The sequence below is a fragment of the Leptonychotes weddellii genome, chromosome 15 (assembly GCF_054177405.1).
Source record: "Leptonychotes weddellii isolate Sample4059 chromosome 15, ASM5417740v2, whole genome shotgun sequence".
Classification (NCBI taxonomy): Eukaryota; Metazoa; Chordata; class Mammalia; order Carnivora; family Phocidae; genus Leptonychotes; species Leptonychotes weddellii.
The window spans coordinates 42423684-42444799 of record NC_138383.1 but is presented as its reverse complement, the minus strand read 5'-3'; the positions used below and the strand labels follow the sequence as shown (position 1 = coordinate 42444799).

At 58.6% G+C, this 21116-nt stretch overlaps 1 protein-coding gene and 1 long non-coding RNA gene across 6 annotated transcripts; one reads left to right on the top strand and one right to left on the bottom strand.

Annotated features, from left to right (window-relative positions):
* Positions 1-3195: 3195 nt before the first annotated feature.
* Positions 3196-8812, bottom strand: LOC145717410 (uncharacterized). The gene is made up of 3 exons (XR_014140604.1): positions 8681-8812; positions 4659-8206; positions 3196-3959 (listed from the first exon to the last, which is right to left on the bottom strand). It is a non-coding gene; the product is annotated as an uncharacterized LOC145717410 (long non-coding RNA).
* B9D1 (B9 domain containing 1) lies at positions 5979-19935 on the top strand. 5 transcript variants are annotated; one of them, XM_031026510.2, is made up of 8 exons: positions 5979-6117; positions 7725-7793; positions 8697-8837; positions 9856-9967; positions 14380-14476; positions 15544-15606; positions 19254-19321; positions 19599-19935. In XM_031026510.2, exons 1-8 carry the CDS (start codon positions 6055-6057, stop codon positions 19739-19741), a joined length of 756 nt encoding a protein of 251 aa, XP_030882370.1. In that variant the 5' UTR covers positions 5979-6054; the 3' UTR covers positions 19742-19935. The 5 variants fall into 5 exon arrangements, with proteins under 5 accessions (XP_030882370.1, XP_030882369.1, XP_006731874.1 ...); XM_031026509.2 differs by having other exon boundaries at positions 8697-8903; XM_006731811.3 differs by lacking the exon at positions 8697-8837.
* The last annotated feature ends 1181 nt before the right edge of the window (positions 19936-21116 follow it).

Here is a 21116-nt window from a genome sequence, read left to right as displayed (position 1 = left end):
GCACTTGGCAGTATCTACAGCCCCTAAAACGCAGCACTGGGAACCCCATGCACCCCACCATTTCTCAGAGAGGAAAACATTGTGTAGCTATGAGCAAGGAATATCCTAGAACGGTCAGAAGTACTTATTATCGGCCTCACAGGATGTAAAAACATAACTCCCGTTCTTTTTTTTTTTTACAGGTTATGATGTGATTTTACATGTTATCAAGTAAAAACCTTGGGTTTGGGTTTTTTTGTTGCTTTTTTGCCCCTTTCAATGCATGTAATTTCAATAGTCTGTTAAAAAGAGCCAACAGGGGCGCCTGGGTGGCTCAGTTGGTTAAGCGACTGGTCATGATCCTGGAGTCCTGGGATCTAGTCCCGCATCGGGCTCCCTGCTCGGCAGGGAGTCTGCTTCTCCCTCTGACCCTCTTCGCTCTCGTGCTCTCTGTCTCTCATTCTCTCTCTCTCAAATAAATAAATAAAAATCTTTAAAAAAAAAAAAAGAGCCAACAAACAATATCAAATTACATTTTGTTGGATTTATTCTGTAACAGCATTTTTAAAAAAGATTTTATTTTATTTTTAAGATTTTATTTATTTATTTGACAGAGAGAGACACAGCGAGAGAGGGAACACAAGCAAGGGGGAGTGGGAGAGGGGGAAGCAGGTCTCCCGCCCAGCAGGGAGCCTGACACGGAACTCGATCCCAAGTCCCTGGGATCATGACCTGAGCAGACACTTCACTGACTCAGCCACCCAGGCGCCCCTAACAACATTTTTTTTACATCACAAATTTTCATCACGTAGAGGAAGTCTCTGCTTAGATCCCTCTCCAGCATGGCATGGAGACCCTTACGTGGCTTTGTCATCTGGGACACTTTAAAAAACAAAAACAAAAACAAATCATCCTTCTGTTGTCCCTTTTCCCAGCCTTGGTGACTTTGGTCCATTTAAGAGTGACGCCATCCTAGATGCTCTTCGTTCTCAGCAGTTTCTCTTGCCAGGGAGCCTCTCCCACCGTCTCCTGGCTCTTCTCTCCCTTCCCTTCCCTTCCCCGCCCGGCTCCCTCTGGGCTGGAGCTCCGGGGCGGGTGGGGATGCAGGGAAGGAGTGGTGCCCAGACCCACGAAGGGCAACCAGCACCTGCGCCCCTCCCACAAGCTAGTCAGGGCACACGTATGTCACAGCGATGCCCAAAGACGAGGCATTAAACGTCACCAGCCTCCAACGGGCTTTCTTTGACCGACATAGTGTCACCTGACAATTCACCGGACATGACAAAATTTTCCAGGTGTCTTTTATTTTTTTCTTTTCAAGATTTATCTATTTATTTGAGAGAGAGAGAGGGAGAAGCAGACTCCTTGCTGAACAGGGAGCCCGACACGGGGCTCGATCCCAGGACCCCAGGATCATGACCTGAGCCGAAGGCAGATGCTTAACTGACTGAGCCACCCAGGCGTGCCTCCAGGTGTCTTTAAAGTAGCAGGATTTCAGGCGACTGTGGATCCAAACGCCTATAACCGGGGCTGGTATCCTGCGGGCACGAAGCTGTCCGGCCCATCAGCAGGTGTCCAGGCAGGTTGGTTGGGCATGTTTTGATCAATTGGGCATCTGATGGCATGGGTTTGCGCCCTCCTACAAGAGTTATTCAGTATTCTACACCCCCCCCCCCCCATCCTCAACAATTGCCTGAGGTAAAGCAGTCCAAGCTCACAGCTACTGAGGGGCAGAGTCTGGATTAGAACCCGGTGCTGTCTGACTCACTTCTCTACAGCTCCCCCTACTGGATAACTCCTGGAAGAAGCCACTCGAGCTGCTTCCTCCCTTCAACTTCAGGGCTTAAGACAGCATGCCCGGTCCCTAGGCCAGGTTTGGAGAGGCCAGGGATTCCCCCAGCCTTTCAACGGCCTCAACAGGAGAATGAGATAGTCCAGGCATTGCCCTTCTCTTCCTAATGCAGATACTGAGGCCCAGAGTAGGGCAATGACTTACCCATGGTCACACTGAAAATGGGAGACAGGCTGGAGATGGAAACTGAGGGCCCTATGCCCTATGCTGGGCTCTGCCTGAGACCCAGACCTGATAATTCTATCGTGCTGCCGGAGGCTGGGATCCCTGAGTCTTCCCCACACCCCCGCCCCCGCCAACTTGAATCTACACCCTCTCTCTGGCTGGAACCTGAGGGCTCAGTCCTGGCCCTTAAGGCTCAAGCCCTGCCCCCTAAAGTGTCCCCCAAAGACCTCCACTCATTCACTCGCTCGTTTGACAAGGGCTCCAATGTGCCCTCCCTCCATGGGCACTCACGGAGTTGTCAGTGGGGTCCAGATCAAGTCAGACCACAGCCTCTTCGTGGTGGGGCTGTGACTGAGGGGCTGAGGGGTCCAGGGAAAGCCCCTGGACGAACATGGGGTCGGGCACAGAAAAAAGGCAGGCTGAAGGAGGGGACATTTATCTGGGCCTTGAGGTTGTTCAGTAAGAAGCTTTCAGGCAGCAAAGGTGGAAGAGAGATTCCAGGCATGAAGGAACAGCATGTGGAAAGACACCAGGGTGCACTGAATTGTAACTTAAAAATAGTTACTTTAGGGGCCCCTGGGTGGCTCAGTCAGTTAAGCGGCTGCCTTCGGCTCAGGTCATGATCCCAGGGTCCTGGGATGGAGTCCCACATCAGGCTCCTTGCTTGGCGGGGTAGCCTGCTTCTCCCTCTCCCGCTTCCCCTACTTGTGCTGTTAACTCTCGTGCTCTCTCTCTGACAAATAAATAAATAAAATCTTAAAAAAAAAAAAAACAACACAAAACTGGCAACCCAGACTTGGGTTTGAGTAGCAGGAACTTAGGTGCGTGACAGAGATGGTGACAGGTAGTGTGTGGGGGTGGGGGTGGGGCATCTAGCTTGCAGGGAGGAGCTCCATGTGAATGGGGCCCGACCTCTGAAGATCCTGAGGGTGGGACCAGATGGACGGGTAGGGCACCTAAATCAGACCCAGCTGCCTTCGTCATGAGTGAGTTCCCTGTGTTGAGAGAAAAGCAAGCAGAACTGGATACCCCACCTACAACCAGGTGAGGAAATCTTCCCGGGAGTAAGATGGGGAGGGGCTGGAGAGAGGAGTTCAGAGAAAACTCCACAGAGGTGGGCTTTGAAGGCTGAATAGGAGTTCTCTGGGTGGGCAGGGAGGAGCTGATGTGCTGGACAGAGGGAAGAGCATGAAAAGGCATGAGTATTCCAAGAACTGCTTTTAATAAGAAGACTTAAAAATGTATCGAGCTGCAGACTAAGTATTTGACCTACATTATCACATCTAATCCCGATGACGACCCCCTGGGTGTAACCGGGAAACAGGCTCTGAGAAGTTAAGTAGCTTTCTCCAAGTCACACAGGATTACATTGCAGGCAGTCTGACTTCAAGCTGGAGGGGTGAGAGGTAGAAGCTGGGGCTGCAGAGCTTAGCAGGGTCCTGGATGAAAGGTGGGGCGCCAGATAGGAAAGAGAGGAAGGCTACACGTCTGAGGCCCCAGAGCAGAGCTGTGAGGCTCGTTCTCCTGAGGTGTGGGACCCAGCAAGAAGGGCCCAGCTTCGTGGTCTTGGCAGGCAAGCATCTTCCTGGACACCCAGCACTAGTGTGAGGGGGTCCTCATCTCCCGAGAGTGGGTGCTCACAGGCACCAGCTGCTTTGGCAGGTGGGTGCGGGGGCTCGGGAGGGTGGTGGAGAGGGGCTCCAGCAGGGAGGCCCCCAGACTCACCACCTCCTGCCCTCTATAACTGGCCGCCGTCCCACTTCAGAGTGACCCTGGGCCCAGACCGACTGGTGCCGGACACTTGCGAGAGCATGTCCCGTGTGGTGGAGCCGCTCCCGGCCCCAGCGCTTCCTCCCGCGGCAGGTCTGCTGGGCCCAAGGTTTTGATGCTGATTTCAGTAGGATGGGAGCAGAGGCCCGGGATTGAGGGCAGCAGGGGGCGCTGGACCAGGCGAGGCAGGCACCTGCAGAAGCAGTAATCCCCACAGACCCTGAGCCCCAGGGAACAGCCTGGCTCTGGTCCCCTCCCCTGGCACTCTCCTGGTCTCCTCCCCAGTCTTAAAGCTTCCCTGGGAGGACTATGAGGATGCAGGGCAGGATGGAGCCCTAGTAGAGGGGGGTGGGGGTGGGGGGTGGGGACGGCCAGACATCTAATGTGCACACTTGGTTAGCGAGCCGGGTGGGGTGCAGAGGGAGAGGGAGAAGGAGACTCCCTTCTGAGCAGGAAGCCCGATGCGGGGCTCGATCCCAGGACCCCAAGATCATGACCTGAGCCGAAGGCAGATACTTACCCAACTGAGCCACCCAGGCGCCCCTGACATAGCCGGGTTTTAAACTACTGGAAGCTCCTGGTTATTTGATGATCACAAGCATTTTGTTGACAACTGACTTTTGGGTACTACTGAGCCTCAAAAGCCACAAGGAGGAAAGAGTATGGTAAAATTTGTGGGAGAAAGCTTTTTAACTGGTAAGAGGGTGTGAGGGGTGGGGGCAGGGAGTATGACCAAGTCCCTGGAGGGGCAGACAACTCCCACCCGAGCTCTGAGCTCTGTGTGTTGTTGAACTGGGGCCCCCACCCATCTGGCCTCCAGATGTGTGAACCAGAGGTGTGAACCCTGGCTGCCCACAGCCACCCCTCCCCTAACCAGTTAATCTCTGCTCACCTTTCTGGGAGTGGTCAGTGGGTCCGGGCTGCCTTTGACTCCTCCTTCCCTCTCCTGCACAGGTGTCTGAAGGGAGCCCCCTGGTCGGCTTCCAAGCTAGCAGCTAGCTGCTGCAGGGCATCGTGACCTGGGGTCGCCGCTGGGAGCCTGGCCTCTGGGAAGTCTACACACCTGTGCATCCTTTCATTTCCTGGATCAGAGAGAAGGTCTCTAATGCCACTTTTGAGGCCCTGGCCAAGAAGCGCCCTTGGGCCTGGCCCGGGACCAGACAGAGGAGGCACTGAGGCTCCTTAGCCTGTGAGGTCCTGGGTGTGAACCCTGATTCAGCTGCGTACCTGCTGCTGTGACCGTAGCCCAGCCACCTCCCCTCTCTGAATCGGCTTCCTCTTTGAGTAATGGCGAGGTATTCAATCATTCATTCATCCAACACTGTTCCCAGGGCTTCCAATGTGCCAGGCAACCAGAACACAAGATCAGCGTGGCCCCTGGGCTCATGGAACAGGCCGGCTGTCTAGGGAAGGGGAGGCAAGCATCAGCCCGAGTCATGACAGTAATAAATGTGCAAATACAAACCATGATGAGCGCTAAGAGGAACAGGATCGACGTGTTAACAGAAGCTATGACCTACTCAGGGCGGCCGGGGAATGACTTATTTGAACATTTTCCTGGCAGAGCTGTGGATTCTGGCTCACTCTTCTTCCGACGGCTTGTGGGCCTGTCTCCCCCCTTCACATTAAAGAGCCGTGGCTTGGACTAAAGGTTTTTTGGGGTCCCTCCCAAGTTTGTTTAATAAACATTTTGGGGGGGGCATCCCCCTGACCTGACGCAGGCAGCTGCTGGGCCCCAGCTGGGGACTCTCCAGAACCCGGGCGGTCTGACTCGAGGCCTTCGCGCGCGAACCCCCGACTGGCGGTGGTGGGTCACCTGCACCCCGCGGGCTCCCCCTCCGCGCGCCCCCGCCGCCGTCCTCCGGGGAGCGCCATAGCGCCATCTCGTGGCGGAGGGCGTCTGCATCACTTGGCTTCCGGCCGGCCTGAGTCAGGGAGCGCCTCCGCGCTTCGGTGCGGGCGGGGCCGAGGCCGAACGGACACACACTCCCCGCGGGTGTGACCGGATCGGGCGGCGCGGCGAGATTCCACGCAACAGGCCCCCGCTCCGGCCCCCGGCTTCTCTGGAGAGGGGTAGGGCTGCGGAGCCCCGCCCTCCAAAGCCCCGCCCCCCAGCCGCCGTCGCCGGCTGCGCCTGCGCACTGCCGCTCACACGCACTTGCCTCAGCGAAGCTCGCGTCCCAAGAAACGTGTCCCAGGCGCCACGCCGTCGGTTTCCAGGGAAACCCGGCGCCTCTTAGCAACGCCGCGCGCAGCCTGGGTCGTTTCCGGGCGCCCCCAGCCTAGCCATGGCGGCCGCGGGTCCCAGCGTCTTCCTACTCATGGTCAACGGGCAGGTGGAGAGCGCCCAGGTGAGCGGCCGTGGACCTCGCCCGCCCTGCCCTCAGTCTCCCCGGGGACCCATCCCCGCGACCTCCGGGGCTGCTGCGTGGCCCCGGAGACACGCGTGGTTCCTCCGAGCCTCTGTGTCCCTCGGTTAGGCGGGGGGAGGGGAACCAGCATTTGAGAGGCTTGCCTGTGCCCCAGTATGCGCGGGTGGAAACAGGCCTCGAGAGGTTGAGCTCGTGCCGAGGACACGCTCGGCCAAGCCTGTGAGCCCGGGTTCGGATTGTGTCCAGTTGGTTGAGTCACGGGCAGGAGCCTAACGCGGGTGTAGGGAGGAGCCGAGACTCGACCGGGACGGGGGGCCTCGGTCCTCAAGTGCTCTGCACTCTGAACCCTCAGATCCTAGAATTTGGGCTAGAACGGAGGTGATCTGGTGAATCTGATGCAACGATGGTGGTGATGGAAAGATCCAGGGAGGGTCTGTCCAGTGTGACAGAAGGGGACGCTACTCTCCATCTCGTACACTTTATAAGAACCATTTGTCGTTATTTATATATATACATAGATATGTTCACCATGAATTCGCTCTGTGCCAGACGTGGCGCCCAGCACTGACCATTCAGCCCTCACAACAACCCTGTGAAGTGGGTATTACTAGCATCCCCACTTTACAGATGGGAACACTTGCCCAAAGGGAGTGGCAAAGCTGAGATTTGAGCCCAGGTCTGCCTGCCGCCAAAACTTTGCTGCATTACCCTTCCAGGCTGTTGGAAGATGGTGTTTATTATTATTATTGTGAGGATTCAGTGAGATGGTTTGGGTAAAGCTCTGGGTCTCGCTTGCCTTCCTGTTTCACTGGGGTTATATCCCCATACTCCCACCCTGTCCACCTGCCGCTTGGCCTAGTGTCCTCGACTGCCTTCCCCTCTCCTGTGTCATTAGGGGCCCTTGGCTGGGCTGGATCACGTCTCTCTGCTTTGTCAGCACCCACGCCAGCCCCGCTGTGCCTCCCACTGAGTTCTGGTTTCCGCCCTCTCTCCAGGCCTTGAGCTCCAGCCCTGTGTAGGCTTTATGTCCTGAGAGCATCCTTTCACTTTGGCGCCATTCCCTCGGATCTCCTCTGTGCCCACCCTTGTGCCAGGCACTGGGGACCCAAAACATCATCACACTTGTTCCCTGTTCACAGTCAAATGGGGTTGACAGAGATGAACAAGCCATCAAAGCTTTGATGGAGAGAAGGACCAGAGGCTGACAGAGCCAGGATGGGGGTTGCGGCGGGGCCGGGGGGGCGGTGCTTAAAACATCCTGGAAATTAGGGCAGGCTCCCTGGAAGGTAAGTTTTGAAGGACAAATAGGAGTTTGCCAGATGGCGGAATGGGAAGGGCATGCCAGACAGAAGCCAGAGCCTGGGCAAAGGCTCAAGGGTGGTAGCAGCCTGGGACTCTGCTTTGGACTCCCACATTTCGGGCCCCAGCCCCTCTGCTGCACCCCATGTCCTCATCCCTGGCTGTTTCTTAGACCTCGCCCCAGGTGCCTGGTGTGTAGAATTCCTATCGGTTGCCCTTACCTAGCCAACGCGTTGGCTTCACCACGGGTCCCCGTGAACAGAAGCTGTGTGTGCTTCTTCCCACAGTTTCCAGAGTATGATGATCTCTACTGCAAGTACTGCTTTGTGTATGGCCAGGACTGGGCCCCCACGGCGGTAAGCTGGGCTCTCGGGCCTCCCTTACTCACAGCCTCCATGACTGATGGGGGTTCTGAAGGTGTCCACCATACCCCTTCCCCTCCCAGTACAGAACCCATGGAGAGGTAGACATGAGTTCAGGGGGTTCCAAGCATGACTTTGTTCCTGGTAAAGCTGGAGTGGGGAATGCAGCCCCGATCAAAGCCGTGCTCGCTCACATTCCCTGCCCCGGGAACTTGCACATGGCAGCAAAGAGGAGTGCGTGGGCAGCCTGGAAGTAGCCGGGCCCTCTGTCCCTCCCCTAGCCCGTGGGGCAGACTCTGGGGAATCAGAAGGCAGAATAGAAGCTCTCCTTGCAAGACTTGCCTCAGAGCGATCTGTCTCCACCAGACAGCCAGACAAGAGTCCCAGTCTTCGTGGAGTGCACATCCCTGTGGGGTGAGACAGACAATAAGTACTAATGTTCCAGTGTGTTCTAGTAAAAAGTGCCGAGGAGAAAGTAGAGTCAGGAAGGGAGGTGTGGAGGATAGAGAGAAGCTGGAATCTAGGTAAGGGGGCCAGGGAAGGCCTCCCTGAGAAGGTAACTTTGGGTCAAGAGCTGAAGGAAGTGAGGGAAAGAGCCGAGTGGAAGTCTGTGGAAAGAGCTTTGCAGGCAGAAGGAGGAGAGGTGCCCGGGCCCTGAGGCGGGAGGGTGCCAGGCGTGCTTGAGGAGCAGGGGGGAGGCCGGTGTGGCCAGTGACGAGCGTGAGCTGGTAGGAGCGTGGCTGGGGCTGAAGCTGGGCGGGGGGTGGTGGCGAAGATGAGGCAGGCTGTGGACGACACGGTCAGTCAGAGCAAGGACCCCAGCCTCACGCAGGGTGACATGGGACCCCCTCAGAGGGTCTGGAACGGAGACAGTGACCCACCTTGTATTTTTCATAGCTCCCTCTGGCTTCTGTGTCCAGAGCAGATGGGGGAGCAGGGGCCGAAGAGGGACCACGGACTGTTACCAGAACAGAGGAACGAAGACAGCACGGAGACAAGGCGCGGCCCTGGGGCTGGCGGCAGGCGCTGGCATTTCCAGTATATTTTGAAGGCGGAGGCAACGCGGTTTCCTCTTGGACAGATGTGGGGCAGGAGAGAGAGGAGTTAAGAATAACACCAGGCTTCTTAGCCCGGGCACTTGGGAGCAGAGCTGCCATTCGATGAGAAGACTGGGTAGAGCAGATCTGGGAGAACTTTCCAGAGCTCCGCCTGGCGTGGGTTGAGGTTGAGGTTCCTGCTAGATATCCGGGTGGAGGTGCAGGGTCGCCAGCGGAGGCGGGGCCACTGTCCTCTGGAGGTCAGAGGTGAGGACCAGGCTGGGGACAGGGGACGCGGGTTTGGGAATCAGCCACACACAGATCACGTGGGCAGCCCCGAGATGCTCCCACATGAAGAGGAGGGCAACACTGGGAGCTCCCCGTGAGGAGGAAAGACCCCAAGACATGGTGTCCCAGAAACCAGGCAGGGGGAGTGTGTCCAGTGCTGCTGCTGAGTCAGGTAAACTGAGGACAGAGAAATGTCCACAGGTCCAGCAACGCCGGGGTCACTGGTGCTACTCGCCAAAAACACTTTGGTAGAGTGGGAGCCTATAGTCAAACTGAAGTGCGTTCTCGAAAGGAAAGCAGAGAAGGAATGGGAGGCAGTGAGTACGGACAGCTCGTTCCCGGAGTTTTGTTCGGCAGGGGAGCTACGAACGGGTTGGTGGGCGGAGGACGACATCGTCAGCGTTGTTCCCTGGGAGAGAAGATCGCGTGCCCGGATGCAGCAGGTTCCGGGGGAATCAGGGACAAGCGGGAAACGACCTGCGGAGCCTCTTCCTCGGGCGAGGGGACGAGAACCCGTGCCCGGGCCGGCTCTTGAGGCCGGCCAGCTCTAATGAGACGAGACCTGGAGAGGCCTAGGAGCTGCTCCAGCCCCTCAGAGTTCGGTTGTGCGAAGCTAGTGTGTTGGCAGAAGGTAGCGAGGAAAACAGCCCCCCAGCCTGCGCGCCCAGATCAGGGGAGGGCCGTGGCTTTCGGAGCGCGGGCACCAGCTGTCTCGTTCCCTGTCCTCACAGGGTCTGGAGGAGGGCATCTCACAGATCACATCCAAGAGCCAGGACGTGCGGCGAGCACTGGTGTGGAACTTCCCCATCGACGTCACCTTTAAGAGCACCAACCCGTATGGCTGTGAGTCTGCAGGGGCCCCCAGGGACACGGGGAGGGGGTGACGCCCCGGGGCCCTCCGCTCCCAGCTCCTCTCTGCCCGTCCCCTGGGCCCTTGTGCCAGCCCCGTCCTGTGCTCTCTTCCCACCTGGCCGTTTCCCTGTACTTTCCCCCGCCACCCTACCCACCCTCCCAGCTCGTGGACAGGCGGTAGAGTTGACCTTTAGGAAGCTCAGAGTGTATCAGGTGGAGCCCCAGCCTGTGGCCTTGGGTGGCTCCGTGAATACTCGCCCCGGGTGGGCTTGGCCTAGCTTCCTAATCCTATGTGGTGGAGAGATTGCTCTGCGTTTCTCTTCTCACATTAGGAAACTGATGCCAAAAAGTAACATCATTTGCCTTCAGCTTTATATCTAGCAGCTGAGCATGGATTGGATTTCAGGTCCATCTGATTTCATAGTCTGGGCCTTTCTGCTGCATGTGGCTTGGGGCCTCAGCTTGCTGGGTGCGGGGGGTCTGGAGCAGGGGCTGCCTGGCAGTCCTCCTTGTCATTATCCACGAGTAAGAATGCTTCCATAGGCTTCCTGGACCAGGGCACTAGATTATGGACCAGTTTCCTGCTGCTGAGGAAGGCTAGCAGAGGCAAATACAGTATTAAAAAGCGAAAACAAAACACAACTATTTGAAGGCATCAGAGAGCTAGCAAAGTATTGGAGATTTGCCAGGCCAAGATCCAGGAGAAAACAGACCTCTAGAGATGTGATCCCACTCACATCGCCCCTGAGAGTATTTGCTCACTCCACCAGATGTGATCGAGAGGCTGATCGAGGGTTTTGACAGCTGCCTTGGGCTCGGGGTGCAAGAATCAGGAAAATCCCTGCAACCTGGACAGAGACCTCAAAGTGCTTGCTGCACCGTGGGAGGAAGGGGGAACTGGGAGCGGCCCAGCTCTGGATCGTTCCATACCTTTCACACGGTTGCAAAAACTCCCAAACAAAATATTCATAAGCCAAATCTAGCAGGATGTAAAAGGGATAATACATCATGAACAAGTATGGTTTATTCCAGAAATACAAAGCTTATATAATATCTGAAATCAACCAACGTGATTCATTGCTTTAAAAAGAAGGAAAGTCACGATCATCCCCATAAATGTAGAAACCATGATAAAATTCAACATCCATTCATGATAAAACACTTAGCAAACTAGGAATAGAAGGAAACTTTCCTTTTTTTTTTTTTAAGTAGGCCCCATGCCCTGTGTGGAGCCTGACGCGGGGCCAGAACTCACGACCCCTGAGCTGAGATCAACACCTGGGCTGAGATCAAGAGTTGGACCCCCAACCGACTGAGCCACCCAGGCGCTCCTAGAAGGAAACTTTCTTAATTTGATAAGGGCTGTCTACAGAAAACTTAGAGCAGACATCACCTTGTCTAAGTGAAATGGTGGAAGATTTCCTTGTTGCCACCACCAAAACAAAAGGCATAAGAATTAGGAAGAATATGTCCTTTTTCTTTTAAAAAAAAAAAAGATTTTATTTATTCGAGAGAGAGAGCACAAGCGGGGGAGAGGGAGAAGCAGGCTCAATGTCGAGCAGGGAGTAGGCAGCCCAGGTGGGGATCGGTCCCAGGACCCTGGGATCATGACCTGAGCTGAAGGCAGACGCTTAACCACCTGAGCCACTCAGGTGCCCCAAAACTATTGTTTCACAGGTGACATTATGTATGTAGAATTTGCAAAATAACCTACAGATAAGTTACTAGAAATAATAAATTGGCGGGGCGCCTGGGTGGCTCAGTTGGTTAAGCGACTGCCTTCGGCTCAGGTCATGATCCTGGGGTCCCTGGATCGAGTCCCGCATCGGGCTCCCTGCTCGGCAGGGAGTCTGCTTCTCCCTCTGACCCTCCCCCCTCTCATGCTCTCTCTCTCTCATTCTCTCTCTCAAATAAATAAATAAAATATTTAAAAAAAAAAAAAAGAAATAATAAATTGGCATGAATGCCAGATAGGAGATAGACAAAACCCAGTGGCTTTTTGTATAAAAATAAATAGAATATGTATTCTCTTGTGCACAAAAAGTGATTCAAAAATGATATATTTTTTTTAAAGATTCTATTTATTTATTTGACAGAGAGAGACACAGCGAGAGAGGCACTACAAGCAGGGGGAATGGGAGAGGGAGAAGCAGGCTTCCCGCTGAGCAGGGAGCCCCATGCGGGGCTCAGTCCCAGTACCCTGGGATCATTGACCTGAGCCAAAGGCAGATTCTTAACAACTGAGCCACCCAGGCGCCCCTCAAAAATGATATTTTAAAAAGAAATTCTTTACAATCATATCAAAATATAACACAGCTCAAAAGACAGGCCACGGAATTCACACACATATACGCTGCATGTCAGCGAGGAAAAGACCCATTGCGTAGAAATCCGGGTGAGAGACTGAGCAGGTACTTCACGAAGGAGGACGTCCGAGTGATGGAGAAACAGAGCAAGGTCTTTTTATTTTAGTGAGAAAGATTGCAGTGAAGGCAGACGCGAAGGCAGGCTACGGGAAGCTGCCACCAGAATAGCTCCAGTCAGAGAGACTGAGGACCCCCAGCATTGTGAGGATGTGGCGTGAGGGGAACTCCAGTGACTGGTGGGAGTGGGGTGATCCGACCCCTTTGGAAGACCGCTCCGCGTTACCTTTGCAGACCGAGCGTCCGCATACCCTGTGCGGCTCCTCCTGGGACGTGTGCACGTGTGGGCAAGAGCTTGAACCAGAGTGGCGGAGAGCTCATAGCCTCACCACCCGGGGGGCCCCCCAAGGAGAGACTACCCACGTGTCCACTGGCACTGGAGTGAACCACGTCCTTGTGGTTGGTTCAGAGCTAGAATGTTCTCTAGCATTAATAAATTAAAAAAAAAAAAAAAAAGAGGGGGGGACGCCTGGGTGGCTCAGTAGGTTAAGCCTCTGCCTTCGGCTCGGGTCATGATCCTGGGGTCCTGGGATCGAGTCCTGCATTGGGCTCCCTGCTCAGCGGGGAGTCTGCTTCTACCTCTGCCTGCCGCTCCCACTGCTTGTGCTCTCTCGCTCTCTCTGACAAAATAAAATTAAAAAAAAAAAAAAGTTCTCTAGCATTGAGAACGAGCGACGATCCCCTAATGACACAATTCGAACAAATCTCACAAACATGATGTTGAATTAAAGCAGCTGGATACCAATACACAGACTATATGATTCCATTTGTATAAATTTAAAAAAAGAATGGGTAAAACCAGGGCATCGGGGTGGCTCAGTCGGTTAAGTGTCTGACTCAGTTTCGGCTCAGCATGGAGTCCGCCTGGGATTCTCTCCTTCTCCCTCTGCCCCTCCCCCTGCTCGCTCGCTCACTCTTTCTTGCTCTCTCTCAAAATTAAGTAAATCTTTAAAAAAAAAAAAAAAATGGGTAGGGGCGCCTGGGTGGCTCAGTCGTTAAGCGTCTGCCTTCAGCTCAGGTCATGATCCCAGGGTCCTGGGATCGAGCCCCGCATCGGGCTCCTTGCTTAACAGGGAGTCTGCTTCTCCCTCTCCCACTCTGCCTGCTTCTGTTCCCTCTCGCTGTGTCTCTCTCTGTCAAATAAATCTTTTAAAAAAAATAAAAATTTAAATTAAAAAAAAATGGGTAAAACCAAAGTACCATGTTTGGGATGCATTCTTTGGTGGGGAAACCTTAGAAGATCTGCTTTCATCAAGTCAGAATAGGGCCTACCTCTGGGGGAGGGGGAGTGATGGGAAGGGCCCAAACCGTACCTAACACTCACCGAGCACTTGCCCTGCATGGGGCACTACTCTCCATGTCTTAGAGGTGAGGGACCCGAGAGGCTGGGAGGTGAGGCGATTGATGGCCGGAGGCCCATCCTACAGGCCGCAGGTCAGCCTGTCGTCTCCCCCCCACCCCTCCCGCCTTCAGGGGACGATGTACCTCCGTGTTTGCAGGGAACAGGTGGGATCGGTGATCATTTAAAGGAAAGTGCATGGAAGGGCTTTCCCTCTGACCTCCCCCGCAGCGCCCCAAAGCAAGCCCCTGTGGCCCGTGAGCCCATGCAGTATGTGCTTGAATCCGACCACCTGTATCAGAAAGGAAGCTCCCGAGAAGCGGCCCCTTTACTCACTCCCCCCTGGGTCCCTGTGCCTCAAGCAGAGGAGAGAAGTGCCTTCAGGGGCCCTCCCTGTATCGTCAAGGTACAGGATCTGCGGGGCATCCCGGCCCTGTGACTCCCCAGGCATCCGGGCTGAGCAGGGGGCCTCGCCAGCAGGTGGCAGATCATGCTCCCCACCGCTGTCCCCGCCCGCCTCCCCGGATTCTGTGTCGGCAGGAGCCCATAGTGGAGAAGGGGGGGTCCCATGTCCGCTTCTTTGCCCTGCACCTTCCCCTGCGTTATTCCGCCAGCTGACCCCTTGTCTTGTTCTTCCCAAGGGCCACAGATCGTGCTCAGTGTGTACGGACCAGACGTGTTCGGGAACGATGTGGTCCGAGGCTACGGGGCGGTGCACGTACCTTTCTCACCCGGCAGGTGGGTTCTGGCTGTGACCGGCTCCCCGGGCCACAGTCCATCCCTTGCAGGGCCATGCTGGCTTAGGACCAGGGCACCCCCCGCAGGGCTTTTCCTGGGACAGACTTCACCCCTAGGCTAGCAGTGCGCCTGGGGTCCCCACGGGCCTGGGCAGCTGGGCTTGGGGGCGGGGGGCAAGGGGGGCTAGAGCCCATATCTGGGAAGAGGCCCACATGGGTGAGGCCAAGGCTACCACCCAAACAGCAGGTGGGTGCAGGGAGTGTTGGAGGCCCCATGAGGGGCTGGGTCCAGCGACAGACAGTTCACAGGCAGTTTGGGGTTACAATTCATAAGCTCAGTCCCCTCCTGTTTCTGCCCCCCCCCCCCCACGAGCGCTCACTGATGCCCCCATGTGCCCAGCTCCCGCTGGTGTCATATGTGACCACGTGGGGCCTTCCTCAGGAGCCCCCAGAGGAGTAGACACAGATGGAGAGACGCAATTGTCTTTTGTTAAGCACAGTGACAGGTATAGACAGGGTATTCTGGGGCGCAGAGGACAGGGGTTTGCCTGGAGAAGGTGGAAGAAGATGGAAGGACAGCCAAATGCCCTGCGCATTGTTGCTGAGACAGAGAGTGCAAGATGGGGGGGGGGGGGGCTGGGCAGGGAGGGGCAGGACCCCGGGCTTGGAGGGCAGGACTAGGGGCCGGGGGCCGCAGCGGGGGTGAGGTTCCGGGGATCGTCAGGGCCTTCCTGGAGGAAGGGCACCCAAACTGGGCCTTGGAGATGGTGGAGGATTCGGACATTGGGGGGCAGGGCTTCGGAGGGGCCCAGCGGGAGCCGGGACCCCAGCTGTCATGGCTGTACGCCAGCATCCTCCTGAGCCTTGACAAGAAACAGGACTCGCGGGGACTGTGGGCCGTTTTCTGCACCTCACTCCCAGCACCACACAGTGGGGGCGGGCAGCCGGCCCGCCTGGCCTTGGCTTGGCCTTGGCGTTGCCCGATCGAGCGCTCCTGCTCTCCGGGGGCTCGGAAAGTCCCACCTTTCTGTCAGTCAGCACATCGGTCCGGGAAAACGTTTGTTTCAGGCACAAAAGGACCGTCCCCATGTTTGTCCCCGAATCCACGTCTAAACTGCAGAAGTTTACGAGGTGAGTTTTCTGCATGTCCCCACCAGCGCTGGCTTCTGACCTACGTGGTCAGAGTGGAGGGAGGGAGGGGTGTCCCTGTCCCTCCCTCATCGGGTCTCCCAACTGCTCTGTCTTTGGGGCCCATGGACGCGGGGGCTGTGGGATGTCGGAGGGTCGCTGGGCTCCCTTCAGCCGCTGCTCCAGCTGCACAAGGCCGCGCACCTTCACGCCCTGTGGTCTTTGTATCAGAGCAGAGCAAAAGCTCTCGTCAGATGGGGAAAGGCTCATGACATAACGGGGCATGAAAAAGGTAGGACACAGGCGGATACAGCAGTAAGAGCCGAACAGAACAGTAATCATCATCCTGATGGGCAATTTCTATCAGTTTGGAAATGCCTCACATGTGGGGGCCTCTTGGAGGAGGTGATGTCTGAGCAGAAACAAGAGTGGAGGTAAGGGCCAGTGTGGGCGATCTGGGGAGGGAACATTCCAGGCGTAGGAAACAGTGCAAGGTCCATGGGCTTACTGTGTGCGGAGCCAACAAGGACAGGCTGTTGCTGGTGGGTGGGGAGCAAGGGGAATGTGGGGGAGACACCAGGCAGGGAACCTCTTGCCCCTTACCACGTCTGCATCTAAGCTCAGAGGGCCGGCTGCCTGCCCCGAGGCTGGGGATAGAAGCTCCTGGCAGCTTAGCTCGGCTGCAAGCCGCCGCTGCTCCCCTCCGGGTCAGCCGGGAGTGGGCCCTCTGTTCACAGTGGGGATGGGGGCGGGGGGGATGGAGGACCACCTGGGTGCCCAGGGGGCAGCTGGCGAGCAGTCCCCTGCAGGCCTGGCCAGTTTTGGGGCGAGCCTTGGCCGGAGCCCTGCGGGGCGGAGGGCCAGCGTTGGGCCTGCGCCGAGGAAGCCTCACTGAGTTCTGAGGCCTGGAGGGGAGAATCTGGCAGCCCGCCGCCCCTCGAAGGCCCCCTGGGAGGCCACCGCGATGGGAAGGTGCCCTGGGCCAGCATCAGCTAGAGGGGACCACACCCAGCCGTGGACTGTTGGGAAAACGGGGGCCGTGCCCGTCAGCGGGTAGAGGGAGGTTAAGGGCTTTGAGCCTGCGCCGATGTCCTGGCCGGGGCGTCCGCACCGCTTCAAACCCCGCAGCTCCCAGGGAAGCTCGTGTCTCAGGGCCACAGCCCTCTGAGGAAAGGGTCTCAGTGCTGGAGAAGTTTCTGGGTGTTTCTGCCGGTGCCTGAGGCTAGCAGCTCGGGGCCGGTGCGGTCTCCCCCGGGCGAGGCGTGTGCTTGTCGTCGGGACACTGGGAAAGGTCTGATGAGCGAAGGCCGCTGGATCCCAGTCTTCCCAGAGCCCGTCGGTGGAGGCCAGCCCTTGCCCGGCCCACCCGGCCTGCCCTCCTCCACTCAGCCCTGTTAGTTCCCGGGGCTGCTGTAACCAGTGACCACAAACTCAACGGCGTCAACGACAGAAATTTATTATCTCCCAGGCCAAAGTCCGCGTCAGTGGGCTGAGATCGAGGCGCCGGCAGGGCTGCCCCCCCCGCCCCCCGCCCAGGCTCTTGGGGAGAATCTGCTCCTGGCCTCTTCCAGCTTCTGGTGCCTGCGGCCTTCCTTGGCTCGCGGCCCATCACTCCAGTCTCTGCCTCTGTGGTCACGTGTGTGACCTCACGTGTCACCCCTCCCCTGTGTGTCACCTCTCCCTCCACCTCTCTTAGAAGGACACTTGGGGCATTTAGGGCCCACCCAGATAATCCAGGACAACCCCCCCCCGCCGTGTTTAAGATCCTTATTTTAGTCACATGTGCAAAGATCCTTTTCCCAAATACGGTCACATTTGCGAGGTCCAGGGACTAGGACCTGGTATCTGGGGCCGTTATTCAGCTCCTGACAGCGCCCCCCACCTAGACTTCACAGCGCGACAAAAATGCTTTTTCTAAACACGCAACCTTAGAAACCCATCAAGCATTAGCTTCAGCTAGGGTGCTGCGAGACCCTGTGTTCTCCTGCCCCCTGCCTGCGTGCCCCCGGACTCGCTTCCTCCAGCCCGCTGGGTCCTCCCTGGCCTCAGCCGCTGCCTGGACGCTCTCCCCTCCCCCGAACGGCCCGTCCTTGTGGACCTCAGGAGAGAGCAGTGCAGTGCACGAGTACGAGTAGGTGGGGGTGTGCCAGGCTCTGTGGCTGCTTCCCCTGCCTGCGAGGTGGAGAGCCCCCCTCCTCGGATGGAGAAACTGAGGCACAGAGAGGCGGTGGCCTGCCATCCAGCCCTGGCTGGAACCCTAGCTTCCCAATTCTCCTCCCTATCCCCTCTCCCGAGGCTGGGAGCCCGTGAGCCTCCTTACTAGCTGTCCCCACGGCCTGCAGACAGCAGGGGGCAGTCACCGCTTTGTCCGGCCAAAGCCGGGACGGAGCCCCACCCCCGGGCGGCGGCACCCATGCCCTCGCCAGAGAGTGCACCCGGGGGCGGGGGGCTGGCCGAGTCGAGGTGGCCTGAGCCAACAGGGGACTCCAGCGCGGAGCTGGAGGGCCTGCTGGTGGGGGGAGGGTGGCGGCGCCGGGGCGCTGGGGCGCTGGGGCGCTGGGGCGGAGCACAGGCCTGCCAGCCCTCCCAGGCCAGCCACTTTGGCGGAAGGCAGGGCGGAGCCTGCTCTGGGGATGCGGGAACCTCGGCAGACAGACCGAGGGGCCTCCTTCCCGTGGGGCGCCTGCTGCCCACAGCTGCATCACCGGCCTCCCCCGGCAGGACCCCCAAAGCTCAGGCTGGAGGCGCTCCTGGATGGCTCGACGCCCGCGTCTGCCCCCCCGGCAGGGAACGTGCACCCAGATTGCTGGGGCCCCGGTGGGCGTGTGGGAGGCGCGGCTGCTGCTGGGGAAGGAGCTGCCCTGGCTCAGGCCGCGGGGCCTGGAGCGGAGGCCTGGGACAGCACCCCTGCACACAGCCCGCACCGCCCTGCACCGCCCTGCTCTCAGCCTCGGTGGGGGGGGAGGGGGGTGTACAGAGCGGGGCTGCTGGGAGGGGCAGGTGCACACCTGCGACGGTGGGGTGAGAGGATCATGTCGGGCACCCCGGGGCGAGAACCGTAATCGGACGAATGTTTCACCTGGTAGTTGACAGAGTGCCCTCACCCCGAGCCCTGTGAGCTGGCTACCACTAGGTACAGCTGAGAGGAACTGGGATTCAGGGGTTCAGAGACGGGAAGTGATTTGTCCTGGATCCCACACTATTGAGAGGAAAGCGGAGAGCCCAGATCTGGCCCCTCTGCACACCCCAAGGAGGCCAATGCCGAATGCCGGAAGGATGGAGGGGGTTGCACTGCCCCCCCCCCCAGCTGCTGTCCCCTTTCTGGGATTTCCACTGGGGCTCCCACTGTGCCCCCAGCCCCACATCTCCCTCAAAGCCACGGGTGACCGTGGTGGGAAAGCTCGGCGTGCAGAGCACCCCGGGCCTGGGGGCAGCCTGCCAGGCCTCCGTGGATGCCACCCGTGGGACCCAGCCGCCCCTCTCCCCGGCAGAGGGAGGGGCGGTGGGGAGGTTCTGCCCGGGGCCTGGTCCCCGGGGCAGGGGTTGGAGGAGGGCTGCCGGTTTCTGAGGGCAGGAGAGCGCCCACGTCTCGGCTCTGAGGCAGAGCCAGGCCGAGGATCCTCTCACCCAGGGTTCTCCTGTCTTCCCAGCTGGTTCATGGGACGGCGGCCCGAGTACACAGACCCCAAGGTGGTGGCTCAGGGTGAAGGCCGGGAAGGTAAAGCTTGATCCCCGCAACCCCACCCCCCACAGGCAGGCCGGAGCCCGGGAGGGACTAGGCGGACCCCCCAGCAAACACGGTGGAAGCCAGGCACCTGCCAGGCACACAGACGGACCGCGGGGGCAGCCCCAGGCCTCTCCCCCGAGCGCCGCTCCCACCCGGGCCTGGTTGGTGCCGCCCCCGTACCTCCCAGTCGTTCCCACTTTACAGGAGAGACTGCTGGGGCGGAGACATTCCCAGAGCAGCCTGGCTGACGCTGCCCTTCTCTTCCCAGTGACCCGGGTCCGCTCGCAGGGCTTTGTCACTCTCCTCTTCAACGTGGTGACCAAGGACATGAGGAAGCTGGGCTACGACACTGGGCCTCCTGACACGCAGGGCGCCTCAGGGCCCAGCCCGCAGCAGGGCCTCCCCCCGTGAAGGCCCCCGCCCGGCCCCTGCCACGGCCACGGACTCTGGCCACGCCGCCGCGCAGGCCAGGCGGCCCTCAGAGAACGCAGGGCTGTCCTTCCAGAGAGTTGGCCATGGATCCATCTGCTTGACATGCAGCCTCGGGGGGCTGGGAGGCGTGGGGGGGAGATTTTTATATAATAAAGCATCACCTTTTCACTGAACCCAGGCCTGGAGCTACTTCCTCTCCCCTTGGCACTGCCCCCGGCTCCCTGGGAGCAGGTCACTGGGGCCCGCCTGCCGCCCTCCCCACACTGCTTAAGGGACGGAAGCTGCCCGGAGCGGCACCCCACGACAGCCACCTGGCATGTGAGGTCTGGTTCAGCCCCACTCATGGCTGAGTGGCCTTTCCTTCGCCTCCAGACACTCCTCCCTAACCCAGGAGGGACACCAAGTGCTCAGTGCGAGGAGGAGAGAATGGGATCGGCGGGAGCTGCAGGGAGAGGTCCCCAGCTCTCCGGTCTCACGGCAGCCCAGCACCCTCAACACACAGGTCCCCACGGCACGGCTGGGGTAGTCCCCCTCGCGGCCTGCCCCCCGCCTGGGGATGGGACACGCGGCCCGCCCGGGCTGCTCTCCACCCAGCGCCGCCCTCAGCCCGACTCAGGGGGAGCCACAAAGCCCCGGGCGCCCGGCCTCCACACCACTGGCCTTGCCACCCGCCCCGCCCCACCCCGGCTGTCCGTGGAACCTGCCCCACGACACCCCTGCGCTGACCCCGCTCTGCCCCTCCTCTTACTTAGCTGTCTGCGCCCCGGAAGTCTGTGCTGCTCAGGGCCCCCCCGGCCCGCCGTGTGCTCTGCAACTCGTGGTCTGGCGTCAGCAACATTCCTGTGATCCTGACCCTCTTCTCCGAATGGAAAGTTCCCTCCACCTCGGTCCTGTGCTGAAGCCCACACTGGCCCTCTGCAGCCCTGTTCTGCTGCCCCCCTGCAGACCGTGGGCCCAGAGCCGAGGTTTGCGTCTGGACCCCGCTCACATTTCCAGCATTTCCACGGCCCCGTCCTGGACCGGCAGACCAATGACCGACGTCCACCGAGGACCTGACCGCCTTGCCCTAGGGCCATTCCGGACACCACCAGCGTCCACGCCTCCTCCTCCCCTCCTCCCCTTCAATGACCTTGGCCTTGCCCCTCAGCAGTCACCCATCCCACCGCCTATTTCTCGTGACCAGTGACTGCACTGCCTCCAAGATACGCACCCAGGCATCCCCGTCCCCTCCTGGTGGTCCCTGTCCCCTCACCTGTCTTCCCTCTTGGCACCTCCAGTAGCGCTCCCCCTCAGCTGAAGGGCTCACGGGGAAATGGCGATGATCCAAGACGGGCGCCTGGCTGGCTCAGTCGGC

Excerpts from the sequence above, each read along its gene's own strand:
- B9D1 (XM_031026509.2), top strand. The coding sequence starts at position 6,055 with ATGGCGGCCGCGGGTCCCAGCGTCTTCCTACTCATGGTCAACGGGCAG. Across the intron at positions 6,118-7,724 it reads GGCAGGTGGAGAGCGCCCAG|TTTCCAGAGTATGATGATCT; the intron begins GTGAGCGGCCGT and ends TTCTTCCCACAG. Across the intron at positions 15,607-19,253 it reads AAACTGCAGAAGTTTACGAG|CTGGTTCATGGGACGGCGGC; the intron begins GTGAGTTTTCTG and ends CTGTCTTCCCAG.